This window comes from Pelobates fuscus, chromosome 4, assembly GCF_036172605.1.
Source record: "Pelobates fuscus isolate aPelFus1 chromosome 4, aPelFus1.pri, whole genome shotgun sequence".
Lineage (NCBI taxonomy): Eukaryota > Metazoa > Chordata > Amphibia > Anura > Pelobatidae > Pelobates > Pelobates fuscus.
The window spans coordinates 57,333,120-57,348,589 of NC_086320.1; the positions used below are offsets into that span (position 1 = coordinate 57,333,120).

General features: G+C 39.5%; 1 protein-coding gene across 3 annotated transcripts in view; it reads right to left on the reverse strand.

Moving 5' to 3' along the window:
• Positions 1-15,470, reverse strand: part of VPS13B (vacuolar protein sorting 13 homolog B) — an 843,188-nt gene that overhangs the window by 620,360 nt on the left and 207,358 nt on the right. For 2 of the 3 annotated variants that reach the window (XM_063451210.1, XM_063451211.1), the window contains exon 17: positions 11,804-11,988. In XM_063451210.1, the coding sequence (XP_063307280.1) occupies positions 11,804-11,988 (185 nt within the window). Of the gene's footprint in view, positions 1-11,471; positions 11,630-11,803; positions 11,989-15,470 lie in introns of those variants that run through there. The other variant, XM_063451212.1, reaches the window with a different exon arrangement.

The window sequence follows — 15,470 nt, forward strand, 5'->3', positions numbered from 1 at the left end:
CAAGAGGGTCCCACGTCACAACTCTGCTTCATGCTGTTATTCTGTGAAGCAATTTCTATTCATAAAAAAAAAAAGCATAGCCTTTGATTTGTGCTAGAACACAACTCCCAAACTGTCTGTCTGAGGGTGCAAACTTGTCACTTTATAAAAGTGAACATTTCTTTTCAAATCAGCAATTTTATAACATAACAAAACAGGGACACTCCATTAACCCCTGACGCATACATATATTTACACACGTGTTTGTATGAATGACTAGGGAAGAGATGAAAATTATGTGTAGAGAAGAAAAAAACGGAAAGAATAGGAGAGGAAGCAGGTTAATAAAGAAGGGAGATTTTAGATGAATGGTGGGGGGAATTAAATAAAGGCAAGAATGAGATGGAAGGCAAGATAGAATGGGATAACAGGGAGATATGAGATGCATGGGGAGAAATGTAGTTATGGAGAGACAAACTAAAATGGACTGGAGAGAAAGAATTGGATGGGAGACAAAAATGCGAGACAAAAAAACAAAGAGCACAAGAAATAAAGGGGAGAGACGAGATGAACAAAAATACCTGTGCATAAGATAATGATGGATTCTGACCAGTGATTACAAGTTTAAAGGTAAGTAATGGACAGTTGGTGAGGCACTCAAAACAGTTTTATATGTGGAGGAATAATAATTGGAATTGAGATGTGCCTGTTCTTGTACTATATGTGTATAATGTGTGATGAGAATTGAATAATAAAAAAAAAAAATAGAGTCACAATTTGTCTATTTGGCTTATGGCAGTCTTTCTGTTTATTATTTAAAAATACTGTGTGGATTGCTATGGCTTCGGCCAGCTTTTATTGTGTCACTCCACAACAAAAATAAAAAATCTGGGGATGGACAAGAACTTTCAGATTTAAGAAGTGGCCGATTGGTGCAGATTCTAAAAAGTCGTTAAATGGAGTCTGATTTGGTTTCAGCTAAAGCTCTGGTCATTATGGGAAACTAGCAACAATACTGGTTATATGAGAAAACGTGATGCATTTTATACGTCAGTCTTATTGCATACACGTGGCAATTCTCCTGCTCATCTTCAGATGTGAAATCCATGCCATTCCACCGAGGTTTTGGTGATTGTTACCTCATCACAAAAAAGGAAAACCAAAAAAAAAACAAATTTAGAATATTCAATTATACAAAAATATTTATCTATATTTTATTGTTTTTTTTGTTTGTTTTTTTAAAGCAAAGATTATAAAACACCCGGGGCATGAGTCAGATGAAGAGAACTTAATACAACATTCATACAATGTAACAGATGTTAAAATGGTCTTGGCAAGGGTAAAGGTCTCATATTGACCACTAATAGTCTATTTTAAAAATTAAATTAAATTAAAAAAGAACCACAGTTTAAATGAACAAATAACAAAAAATAAAACACTCTCCCCCAACCCTCACAAAATGAAAAATACAAAATAAAGTCCCCTACAGAACGATCATGTTTTCTTCAGCTATTTTTCCAAGCCCCCAAACAAATTATCCTGAGAAAGTCCAGTATTACTGTTTTTATTTTTTAAAAGTCAAATATGCACGCCAGCCTTGGCAATACGCTAGCTAAAACAAGGTTGTACAGCTGGCACATTACGGAGCAAAGAAAACTTTGATGTCATATCTTCTCAATGATCCTTTTTGTTTATCACCCCCGAGAACGGGGCATGTTACCAGTAAATAGCTATTCCAAACGCTCATTTCTACCTTCCAGACCTTTTTTTCCCCCCCCTTTCTTTTCTTAAGTGGTTAAAGAACTATGCAGCGACTTTGGGCTGTTTTATAAGCACACCTGGGAGGAATAGAGATTCTTGTTACTTCCCTTAGTCCTGCCCTGATGTGGTTTGGACCAGATGTTTAAATCTTACACTACATACATTTTCTTCTTTTCTTCCAAAGTAAAAGCAAAATAAGAGGAATATTTGACTTCACTCCACAAGAGACCTATTTAATAGTTTGGTGGTTATGTAAGTAAAGGTAGCTTGGCTAACCCAACGTTGATGACATACTAAACGACATGATCCTAATGAGTTGGAAAATATTGGCTCCCAAGAGGATCAACCAGATGCTACTGCGCTGAGAAAAGCTACTGTATTATTGAATTTCATTTTTATGAGGTAAAATTTATTATTCAGCCATTAAGGTATCCCAAATGAAATCTTACATAAAATAGTTTTACAGTTGCTCTCTGGAAAGTAGATTTCATTTTAACTTTTAGACATCATTTGCAGAAGGGATTCCAGTCCCGAGACAATGGTGTTGTGCAAGATATTCAAGGCCTGCAAGTTGTTTTTTGTTACCAAAAGCACCAGATTAATAGTTCTCTGTTGTCAGCGAAGTAATGTACTACCCATTAGGGGCAAGAAACTATAAGCGGGTTTTGGTGTGAAATCTCCAGATATGTAAAGCTTTATATTTCTATTCGTTGACCAGCCCCACAAATCTCAAGAGAGTACACCTGCTTTCATGAATCCTTCTGAATACTTTAAAATATTAACTGGTTCAGGACCAGGTAACCACAAACAGACTCAACGTGTTCTAAAATGACATTAAGGAATGTACAAAACAATGTTTGCTTTCAACAAACCTTAAAAACAGTTCTATTTAAAAATGCTGCCAGGATCTGCAAAAGAACAACATCGGGGTTAATGGCAAAACCCACAACATCGTGGCATCCGCTATAAGATTCAGCACGAAGAAGATGTCTAAAGCGGCTTTTTGCTTTATTAAAACCAAAAATTGGCTCCTAAATAATAACTGTGATGACTCTAACAGTATATATATACACGTGAGTTTTTTTTTTTTTCTTTATCTTCATTGAAAACTCAAAAGTATGATTGTCTTTTTATGATTTGTGAATTCTACACACGTCGGCAAGCTAGCAAATCTACTAACCTCAGTACAAAATCCATACTACACTGTATACCCTTGTTTCTTTATTTGAAATAAATGTGACAGCACACAACAATTTGACCCAATTCCATAAGATATTGGATCCCTGAACCCTTCCCCAACCATTGCCTAATATCCTTCTCCATGGAGACCTACCTCCTAATTCTTCTTCCACAGACGGTTACTCAACCATGCATTTAAAAATAGACATTGCTCCTACTGTCTTAAGATACATATCTGCAGTAAAACTACTTCCTTCATGAATAAACAAGGCTTAGAACATTAAACCTGTTAAACAGTGCACCCTCTTTTATACTTGCTTCCCTTATATCTTGCTGTGACGAAGATTTACATCCACAATTGATATACACCATTTTCTTGTTTTCATTAATGTAAATTATTAATGGCTCTCGACCTCTCTTTCTCTTCCTTTCTTCTCACCTGCTCACCTCAACTTGTCTCTGACATGAACATCTTTTCATTTTATTCTCTACCCCTATTCATTTATTTATTGCTATCTTAATCTTCTCTCTTGTTGAGAAGGTTTCCATTTTTTGGGGCATTTCCTATATCTTTTCCATTTTATCAGCACCTGATGAGCAATTATATATGTATACTGGCGTTCCTTTTATCACTTTGTCACTCAGTGTATTATTTTTATTATCTGTACATTTTGTGTGCTGTATAGGAAGGACCCACACTAGTGTTGTAGCAGCTTTGATTACACATTGTATTATGGGTTAACAGTAAGCACTCTGAATTCACATATAGTATCTTCAATATATAAACAAATACATAGAACAGAATGACAGGCATGGGCAACGATGGAACATGGGATATATCATTTGGAAGAAGGCATCTCGTCTTTAGGGAAAGGGAGCACTGGCTATGGAAAATGTAACCTAGATCAGGCATAGGCAACCTTCAGCACTCCAGATGTTTTGGACTACACCTCTCACGATGCTTTGCCAGCATTATGCGTGTAAGAGCATTATGGTCGATGTAGTGCACAACATCTGGAATGCCGAAGGTTGCCTATCCCTGATCTAGATGGTAGCATTAAAATGAACACTAACCTGTACAGTGTATATTTATCTTATAAGAGTCACCCCTGGACAAACCTTGCATGTGATCTGTGTAAAGCTATGGTAGGGGGCATATTCATCACCTCCTGCTGTTTATATAAAACCATACCTTATTTAAAATAAAAACAGTTGCTGTATTTAGAGGTGGTGATGTGAAGGTAGGGAGGATTGATTGCATTTTTGGCACCTAATGCTTGGCTCTGAACCTAAAGCTGCAACAATAACAAGAAACTTAGTTTGTCATAAATTCCATGGAGCTTTTAACATACTTTACACATTTCCACCACGATCAAAGCATGTTTATACAATTTTTTTTCCCCCAGTACAGTCATGGTTTATACCAGGCAAGGGAAAAAAATAAGCAGATTCTCCAGTAATTTGCATTCCTTTTGATAAATAAGACACTTGATGAGGTATACAAATAATGATTACGTGAATGTATGTTTACGTAATGCAGCTGCCTAACTTCACAAGTCTTTCATTTCACAGGTGGGAGATCCAATGGCTTTTTTTTTTTTTTACAATACCCACAATGTCCATATGCATATGGTTTCAGCACCACTAGACATGGACAGAGCTGGGAATGCCAACACCACCTTGTAAGTGTAAAGACGAGCTGAACCCTAACAAGCAAACCTAGGAGACAGGACAGAAGCACATAATGGATCTTAGAGTGGCTGGGCTAGCGCCAGAGACAAACAAAATATCTGCAAGTAGACCGTGAGAAAATGTTAAACAAGCCGTGGTCAAGGACAACAGGGGATCACAGAACTGAGATCAGGAATAGTCAGATAGGCCAAGGTCAATAATAAACATATCAAAAACAGTAAGAACATACTCTCAGGTATACCGAAAATATGACAGGGCAAAGGGTGGAATCCAGAAAGGCCTTATAAAGTAATTGGTCTGCTTCAAAATGGCCAGAATGTGAGCAACCCGCCACAGACTGGCTTGGTGTGGGAACTATAAGCAGAGCATTGAGAGAAGCATTCCAATCACTTGGTCTCTGTGAAACTGTCCTCTCGTGGTTTTTCTCCTATCTCACCCAACGCTCATTCAGTGTCTCCTTTTCTAATGATACCTCCACCCTTCGTCCTGTCTCAGATGGAGTCCCCCAAGGCTCTGTCCTTGGTCCCCTTCTATTTTCTCTTTATACTGCCTCTCTTTGCAAACGTATTACCTCATTTGGATTCAAATACCACCTGTACGCTGATGACACCCAGATATTTCTCTCCTCCCCGGACCTCTCCCCTGATTTCCTGTAACATGTCACCTCTTGCCTTTCTTCAATCTCTGATTAAATGTCATCACGCTTTCATAAACTTAATCTTTCCAAAACAGAACTTCTTGTCTTTCCTCCTCCTAACATTAATCCTCCTCTCTCGCTCTCCCTTTAGATTGGTGGTACCCATATCAGCCCATCCTTACAAGTGCCTTGGTGTTACTTTTGATCCTGGCCTCACCTTTGAGCCTCACATCCGGTCTGTTGTCAAATCATGCCAATTCCACCTTAAAAACATCGCCCACATCCGCCGTTTTCTTATACAAGATGCTACTAAAGAGCTTGTCCATGCTCTAGCAATCTCTCGCATGGACTATTGTAACTCTCTCCTAACTGGTCTTCCCAACAGCCGTATTGCCCCGCTTCAGTCTTTAATGAATGCTGCCGCCAGACTGATTTTCCTCTCTAGTCGGTCCTCTCACACCTCACCCCTCTGTCAGTCCTTACATTGGCTTCCTGTATCCTACAGAAGTCAATTCAAAGTGCTAACCCATACCTATAAAGCACTGAATAATCTTAGCCCCTCTTATATCTCCTCACAGATCCATAGGTATGCCCATTCTCTGTCTCTCCGCTCTGCCTGTGACCTTCTCCTGTCAGCTGCTCGCACCCGTACAGCCAACTCGCGCTTGCAGGACTTTTCACGGGCGGCTCCCTTCCTATGGAATAGCCTGCCTACCACCATGAGAATCTCCCCTAGTCTTCAATCGTTTAAGAAGTGCCTTAAAACCCATCTCTTTAGGAAAGCGTATGGCCTCCCAGACTAACCTCTACCTCACATACCTGTCTCTTGCTCTCTCCTAAAGAGCAGCACTCTACTCTCTCCTCCAGCTCTGCTTCACTCCCACCTTATTTGATTGCTATTTCCTGTCCTAATGTGTTTTATACCCCACCTCCTATAGACTGTAAGCTGGTTTGAGCAGGGTCCTCTTCAACCTATCGTTCTTGTAAGTTTTCTTGTAATTGTCCTATTTATAGTTAAATCCCCCCTCTAATAATATTGTAAAGCGCTACGGAATCTGTTGGCGCTAGATAAATGGCGATAATAATAATAATAATAATGTAACTATCGATGCCAGAATTACGCATGGAGTCACTAGGGATGTGTAATTGGGAAGGAAGTGGGACCAGCATGAAATTGGAGATAAGGTAAATCTAAATTAGGGAGTAAAACTCTAGTGCTGGCATTAGTTGTTTTTATTCTGAACAGTGCAAGAGCATCTGGGCATGATTTAACAATGCTTTAACCAATATGTTGGTCCTCAGCACCAGGCAGCACTTCCTCGTTTCTTGTTCTAGCCACTGCAGTAACCAGGAAGATTTCAGCCCATCACTTGCCTCAAATACTCAAAGCCAACAGTATTGATATTATTGGCTCTGAAAGTAAAACATAAAATCAGAACAGTATATTAGTAATGAGGATAGTAAATTTAAAGCTAAAATAGCAGACCTATAAACCTAGCAGATAAAATAAGTTGCAATACAATTTGGCTAGTTTGGCCAAAAAATTCTAATTCATGTGGCCATTCGCTGAAATAACTGAATAATCCGTTTTATTTCAATTTTGAAAAAGAATTTTACTCAAAAGTATTCCATATACCTGAAAGCTTAAAGGGACACTATAGTCACCTGAACAATTACAGCTTAATGTAGTTGTTCAGGTGAGCTCCCTGCAGGCAATCTAATGTAAATACTGTATTTTCTGGGAAAATACAGTGTTTACATCGATTGATAGGAATACCTCCAGTGGCCGTCACTCAGACGGCCACCAGAGGGACTTCCTATCATGCAGGGCCCTAAAAAGGCCCTGTACACATCAGACGTATTAAAATACGTCTGACGTGTGCAGGAGAGAGAAGGCACTGTGTGTGCGCCTTCTCTCTCCAGCCTGTCAGCAGAGGAGAGGGGGCGGGCAAAGACCGCGAGCTGTGCTGTCAGTCGGCTTAGCTTGCGGCCGCACACACCGCGCGCATGCGCGGTAGTGCGCTCAGGACTTCATAGGGTGGCATGAATACCGCCCTATGAAGTATGTGCGCATGTGCGGCGAAGCCGCGCATACGCACAAGGGAGCAATGAGGTTCCAAATGGAAGCGTCTGATTGCTTCCTGCTCGCGCCCGCCTATTTCGTCATTTTGACGAAATAGGGGGCATGGCTTCACGAGGCTCCCGGCGCTGGAACGAGGTGAGTAAAAAGGGCTGCATGGAGTGTCCCTTTAGGGAATTTCCTAAACTGCAAAAAATAAAAAACGTATAAGAAAAATGTAAATTCAAATGAATTTAAATGTTTTCGGTTGGAAGGAAATAAAACACACAGATCAACAAAAAATAATCATTAGGTCTATATTGTAGCAGCGATTAAAACGCCGAGAACACAATCACACAAATTTGCAGATTTAAAATGTATACAAAATCATAAAGATGCCAGTCAGATTGAGTCCGCTGAGCTGCAGTCACTTTTTACAGCTTGGTTCACACATCTGTTTTGTGCACAATATTTCTTGCTCAATTAATCAACAAATCAAAGCCTTTCAGACACAGGGGCTTTAATCACTTAAAATATTTGTTTCAATAGTGGACCACTTAACCCAATGGACTCTAGTTATGTCCCATTAAAATTGTCAATTGCTCTGTGGAACAAAAAAAGAAAAATAATTTGGTGCATGAGAACATTAACCTGATCAGTCTAGCATTAGGCTGTCAGTTATCTATAGCTCCAGAAATGGTTTACTAGGGAAGAGCAAAACAAATGTATTAGGGTCGGTTATAATTTTTATTTATTGTTTTAGAACTCAATAAACCATGTCTGAGAATAGAAATAGCTGTGCAGCGACAGCCAATTGGCCGCCTGCTCTCTCAATTCCATCCTCCCACTTGTATTAGTACCAAAACAGATCTTGCATATCAGCAAGATTTACAACAATATCCCTTTAACCTGGGACTCAGCCAGCTGGGGTAAAGAAAGAGGGGAATATAGTGAAACATGAGTCTTTTCAATACACATCTGGGGATTCCTAAAAGATGACACAGTGTCACAGGTCATTTTGTGCTATCAAAGTAGTTATTACTGATTCGGGCAGTAATTTTCTTTTTTTTTTTTAATTCTTTATTTTTGGTGTGCATAAGAGTAGTTACAAGCTTTGGTGCGCCACAACAGCGACATCAAGGTACAAAATTGAACATTGCATTACAGGTTGTGGTGAAAGATTGTCAGGCACAATTTTAGTTAAAGTAATATGTTAGCAATCATTTAGGTTCTCGAGTAGCTTGAGCTTTTAAGCATGCAATGTAGCTAACATGTATAAACAAGTTTGACTCAGTAGCTTAAAGTAAGTATTAGTAGTATGAACACGCTGAAACTACGCTTGCCTGTGCTTAAGAGAGGGACATGCATTACATACATAAAAATCTGGGCTAATTAATCTTACACCCCCTCCTTGTAAAATTATATGTCTAGCTAGGTACACAGATGAGTGAGATCAATGACATCAAGCTTATATGTTTAGTAGATGGTATACTATGCTGAGTAGTTTAAAGTTCAAGCACATTGTTAACCGATGTGGTCCTGCAAGTGGTGGGGCATCAGCAGTATTCCACCCCGGCTAGTCTGGCTTTCTTGGATTGGTGTATGCAGCATAGGGTTGTCCGGTGTGATTGCGGTGGACATGGGAGCCCAGAGCGAGCTATGCCAGTGACAGTCAGTACCGGATCTCTCCATGAGTGGTAAGATGGCAGTCTGTCCCCTATACAAAAGGGTGTCGCAGTCCAGAGCTATTCAGGAGGAGTAGAAGTAAAAAAGATAAGGTGTAAGGAGAAAAAAAACAAGAAAGTCAAAAGTATAACCACCGTTGTTGGATCCGTCCTTATGCCAGTTACAGTCCCCAGAGTGATGTGTTTTGTGCCATCGATGTCGTGAGATTGCATAGGGGGCTCTGAGTGGTCGGCAAGTCCGAGGCTGGGTTCAGCAATCTTCTTTGGGTGAAGAGGTGTGGAGGTCCGTGCGTGAGGGTCTCATAGTGTGGGAGAGTGATGCTCGGATTTACGTGTGGGACGCTGCGGTCGGCCTTTTTTCAGGCCCAGTTACAGGGCTATCAGGTGAGTTGCACTTCCGAGGGTGGCGTTCGCCACTTGTGTCCGTCGCCTCTTACCCGATCCCTTTTCCCATGCAGGTAGATGGCACTAGTAGGCTTTTCTCAAGTGAGGATGCAGCTCCGTGGGTTGTTGTCGCATAGGGTTGTGTATTGCCGTGCAGGCCGCTATGCCGCCATTTTAGAGGCCCAGCTCGTGGTGGACGCCGTTAGGCAGGCCCGATGTTGGGCTTTGTAGGGCGAGGGTCCACTCCGGTGGGGACCGAGATAACCCCCCCCGGTCCATGAGGGGGGGAGGCGAGGCCTGTGAGGTGCATCACAAGGCTGTTGCGTGGTAGTCAGGTTCGCAAGCAGGACGGCGGCCGTCCGTCCCGCTCTCCACCCGCATAGGCCGCAGACCCCGAAGTCCCATTTCACCCACTGGGGGCTCTGGCACTCCCGATCTCGGGGCCCGCGGTGGCTCCAGCCGCAGCCCGGACACTAGATAGGGCTTCCGGTGACACATTAAGCCGCAATAGCCTAAGTTTGTAGCCCAATTTGATCCGATTTAACAGGAGCCTCTCCAGCCTGCGACCGGTCAGCATGGCGGTCAGGCCCCGCCCCCCCTCGGGCAGTAATTTTCAATGAGAAAAGTGCTTGGTGAGGAGGAAACACAAAGGAAATCACCACTTTATCAATATACTCACTGGAATTACTTTAGTATGTCCTTGAAAAACATGGACTTAGATGTGTCAAATAGCACATTATGTATTTAAAGAGAACAAGTGATTAACACTATAGCGTTATGAATACAAACCTGTAATCCTAACACTACAGTGCCCTACTTGCACATGGATTAAAAGGGATACTCTAAGCACCCTAACACGTTTAGCTTAATAAAGTAGTTTTGGTGGATAGATCATGTCCATGCAGTCTCACTGCTTATTTCTCTGCCATGTAGGAGTTAAATCACTCTTGTTTCTGTATATGATGCTCTAGCCAAACTTACCCTGCCTGTGACTTACACAGACAACATGAACATTTGTTTTAATCAGTGCAGTGTGGTTACTTTAGATGTTTTGTTTTTGTTTTTTTTTTAATCTCACACTGTCAATTAAACTTTAATCACACAAGTAGACTGCTGTAGGCTCTACCAGGCTATTAACAGAACAGGAGATAAGGAATTATAAATTAAACTGTGCAATATAAAGACGTTTAAACTTTAGATATACCTTTACAGAAAATGTGTAAGGAGGTGTGACTAGGATAAACAATCCAAAAAAAGTTTTAAAAAAAAATATCAGAGAACTGAGCAGTTAAGATAGCAGATGCGTGTACTATACACCAAAACCACTTTATTAAGCTAAAGTTGTTTTGGTGCTTTTAGTGTGCCTTTAACCCTGCAATATTTTACACTGAAATGGTAAACCTAAGGACCACTCCATTGAGATGAAGTGGAATGGGTAACATATGTGGTCCTTTAACCCCTTAAGGACACATGACGTGTGTGACACGTCATGATTCCATTTTATTCCAGAAGTTTGGTCCTTAAGGGGTTAACTAAAGCTAAGAACAAAAAAAAAAAGAAATTAATCGATTGCTAAAAATATGCATTTATTGACCAGTTTATCAGAGAAATGAACACTCCATGAACTACCACTCTAGCTCACAGATACAAAATTTCGTACACAATCTGCATTAAAAATGTATTCTCATCAGCACTGTATTTACACAGTGTTTTGGGTTTTGTTTTGTTTTTTACATATGTTTGCACTCCAGGCACGATACAGAGAGCTAAAGTGGTTATGGTGTTTGGGGTGCTTCAAAAGGTGAGAAATTACGTATTTAGCTTTATTGAATTCTATACAATTAACTCATCCAATATCCTTAAACAGATTTAAGAACATTTTACAAAAAGTAATACTAAGACAAGAAAATGAAAAATGATTCCAATTGGAGTTGCAATGAATTTATTAGCCTGGCCCAGGCTTAAATTAAAACATGAAGTTGAATTCCTGCCGGATGTGGAATCACAGGCTGCATCATGTCAATGTTGTGCATATATCTGTGCACAATTATTGGTTGAGTGCACTCTCAGCCAATGGTTAAGTGGCAGGATCGCCACCCATCCTTCATTTGAGGCTCAGTGCTCAATAAGACCCAGCAAAAGCTAAAATTGTTCGCTGCATTTCCGAGGTCAGGAAATTGCCCAGGAGTAGTGGGAGTTCGAGCACAGGGCTTAGGTTGTGGGTGTCTGCATCAGCCTCCACTGAAGCCCACACTAATACGGTAAATATAAATAAAAGAAAACAAGCTTTGATTATATCAATGAATGCAGCATTTATAGCGTGTAGTATTTTTCTTGTGTCACGGGATAAAGCATTAGATTGAATATTAATTCGCAGGAGTAGAAGAATTAAGCCGTTAAATACATTTTAAAAAGACAAATTTTTACCTGCTGTAAGGAAGACTTCATTCAGAAGTGTTTCGCTCAGACCTAAAGAACCATGATTCTTTGAGCTGTAAAGCCAGCTATGGGAAATCACTTGCAGCAGAAGAGTTTGCGCTCTTGTTGCCTGAATGCTTAGACTTGGAAGCTCAAAGATGTATTCTACTAACGGAACGTTCGTTCGATTAGTCCTAGAAAAAAACAAATGAAATCAAATGAGAATAACAGAAACAAGAAATGTCAGAAAATGTATGTTATACTATGACCAATAAAGGGACACTACATACTGTGACCAGTAACCAGGAGCAAGGACGACGTAGGGGTAGCCCATTCAGCTTTGGGTTTGTTTTTTTAAACTTTATGAGTGATTTTACCAATCTAGCCCTCTCCAGTCAATCAAAGCCTCTACCTGCTGTTACTAAAAGGAGATATTTCACTCCCTCAATACCCATCTAAGTTATGAGGACGGCATATCTAGAAGATTTGTACAGATAATATGGAAGTGAAAATGCCATGTTATGGTAGGCATTGGGTGCCAAGAGATCCTTGAATACGTCATCCCTCTCAAATTATCTGAAAATGGAAAAAAAATTCATGAACTGTACCCTAACACCATAACCACAACAATAAGCCATAGTGGTTATAGCACTTGAAATACTCCCTTTAGTCACATGCTAGCACTGTGCTTTTGCTTAGAACTTAGAAACTTAGAAACCGTAAGCGGGAGAGTGGAACAAAAAAAAATATTTTTGTAAAGTATATTTTACAGCATGGAATGCAGCAAAACAAATGTATATAGAATGATTGCTTGAACATAAAGGGAGAGTATGACTAGGTTCTTGGATAATTGAATACTTAGAACCTTAACACTTGTGTTTATTCAATAAGCTGTACGATTTCTCACACGATTAATAAGAGATTGCATTAAGGACGGCAGTGAACCATACTCCGGAGTCCTGTTATTTTACTTCAAGTAATTGTTGTAGTGGAATTTCCCTGACATATATTTTCTTGGCATGAAATTTGTGAAATGGACTGACGTTTCTCCACTGGGACCCCGACATCTGTAAACCCTATACAAAACCACACACCAAATATTTTATTTTGTTTTAGCAGATGCCCTGTGTTAGAAAACTATTACATATTATTTTTGTGATACAGAAGGCAAGATGTGTGGACAAAAATATTAGAGAAAAACAGATACAATTTGACAAAGAGTGACGTAATAATGACCTGATCCACAGAGGATATCGAAATAATGCATAGTCGCTAATGAGCAACTGGACTGCAGAACAACTAATAGATGATCATCACAGACTCACACTTCGGGGTTAACTAGATGCCTACACGTGTGTGCTAAATATCCGTGGGCATACAACAAGAGGGCTGCAAACTGGCAACTGCCAAGATGCAGCTGCTGGGCCCCAATATGGGCAGTAGTGAGATGGATTCAAGGACAGACAGATTGCCATTTAAAAGACAAATTACAGTTCATATTATAGCTGCAGAACTCTGTGAAACACTCTTAAATACTCCGATCCTAAGCTCATGGACAAGATTGAAACCAAAGCAGGAAAAAGGTATTACCTTGAGTCTAAATGAGGAACAAACAATAAAGAGGTACAAAAGGAAAATATAGAGTCACAAAACCTCTACCTACAGATTGAAAGTACGTAATATGTAATGAGAAAAAGGTAATTCGAGGTGCGAACTGTATTGTAATATTCGGGTCTAAAATGACTCAAATAAAATTACCAGAATACCCCAAATGAGCAATAAATGGCAGGCAGTTAATTAAAAACTATAAATGCATATGAAAATCCAAAATCAAATATTTTTTTTATTGTGGATTTTAAAAATTCTCTTGGGAAATAAAGAAACGGGAACTTCTGTTCTATTTTTTGTTTACTTTAAAAGACAGGAAAAATTATATGTGTAGCCCTCCTTTTAATAGAAGTCGTGTCATATGTGCAGCAAATGTTTTCCATAAAACAATTTATTAATTGAGATTGACAAAAAGATAAAAGAAAGTCAAATAAGCCAAGATTTGGCCCTGCTAAACTTCAGGGGTTAAATGTAAACATTACTGTAGTGGAAACTAATTTAGTTGCCAAACGGCACCTGTTTGTCGTGATTGATATTCATGAATAACGGTATAAAGTTCTACTGTAAAAAGTATACAATTCTCCAGATGCACACATGCAAGGGTTGCTGTGCGTTTTAGAGTTTATTTTCTCACACTTGCTTAGGGCAGGCCACAAGATATGATTTGGATGAATACAAGAACTACATTACACTTTGACTGTAGTATTTCATAAAAATATTAACACATAAAAAAGGAATTAAAATGCATGCATCACCAATAATCTAGAATGTAAATTCAAGCAACCTAGGTTCTGCAAAACACCTGTCTACTTAATACATCATAAACGTTTATACATTTCCCATCGTATAACTCTGCGGATATTCATATGTTTTATAAATACAGAAGTTATTATAAGTAAACAATTTTTGATAGCTGGGCTACCATAGATATCAGAAAAATTCCTGGAAAAAATAAAGTAAAATAAAACTTTTTTTAAAAGATATAAAAATATAATAAGATGGAATAGCCTTATTTAGGGCAAGGTTTTAATTATTATAACCCACAAAACAATAATCAATAATCGCCCTTTAGACACACAAAGATATTTGATAAAAAATGAAAACAGACACCCAGCATAAATGAAAAGTGTCCCTCGGATAATATATAAATAAAAAATTTGAGAATATAATTTGGGCCTACTATTTAATAGCATGCTTAACCTTGACAAAAATAATGTTAGTTTAAAGGGACACTATAGGCGTCAAAACAACTTTTGCTTAATGAAACAGTTTTGGTGTATATTACATGCCCCTGCAGTCCCTCTGCTCTGCCATTTAGGATTTAAATCACAGTTGTTTATGTTTATTTAGCCATAGCCACACCTTCCCTGACTTAAAAACAGAAAGGTAGTTTAAACATTAGATCTCTAGTTACAGGAAGTTTTTGGAAGGCTGTGTAAATCATATGAGGGAGGTTTGACTAGGGCTGCATAAACAAAGTGATTTAACTTGTAAATGGCAGAGAATTGAGCTGTGAAAATGCAGGGGCATGATCTATACACCAAAACTATTTAATTATGCTAAAGTTGTTTTGCTAACGTTTTGTGTCCCTTTATGGCTGCAGCTAGAAAGCAGGAAAAAAAAAAAAAAACACAAAAAGACAGCATGTATACTTAAAACAATTTGCTGTTTCCCACCACACTTTTGGTACACTGGATGAAAAGAGGAAAATGTCTACAAAATATCCGTATTTCTATGTACAGCTTTCCCTGTTATTCTCGTGTTGCTCCATTGGTTTAAAGGACCAATATAGTGCCAGGAAAACATACTCGTCCCCCTCCCGCCGGGCTCTAGGGGGTGGAAGGGGTTAAACTTACCTCTTTCTCCAGCGCTGGGCGGGGAGCTCTACTCCTCCTCTCCGCCTCCTCGGCTGAATGCGCATGTGCGGCAAGAGCCGCGAGCGCATTCAGCCAGTTTCATAGGAAAGCCTTCACAATGCTTTCCTATGGACTCTGGCGTCTTCTCACTGTGATTTTCACAGTGAGAAGCACGCAAGCGCCTCTAGCGGATGTCAATGAGACAGCCACTA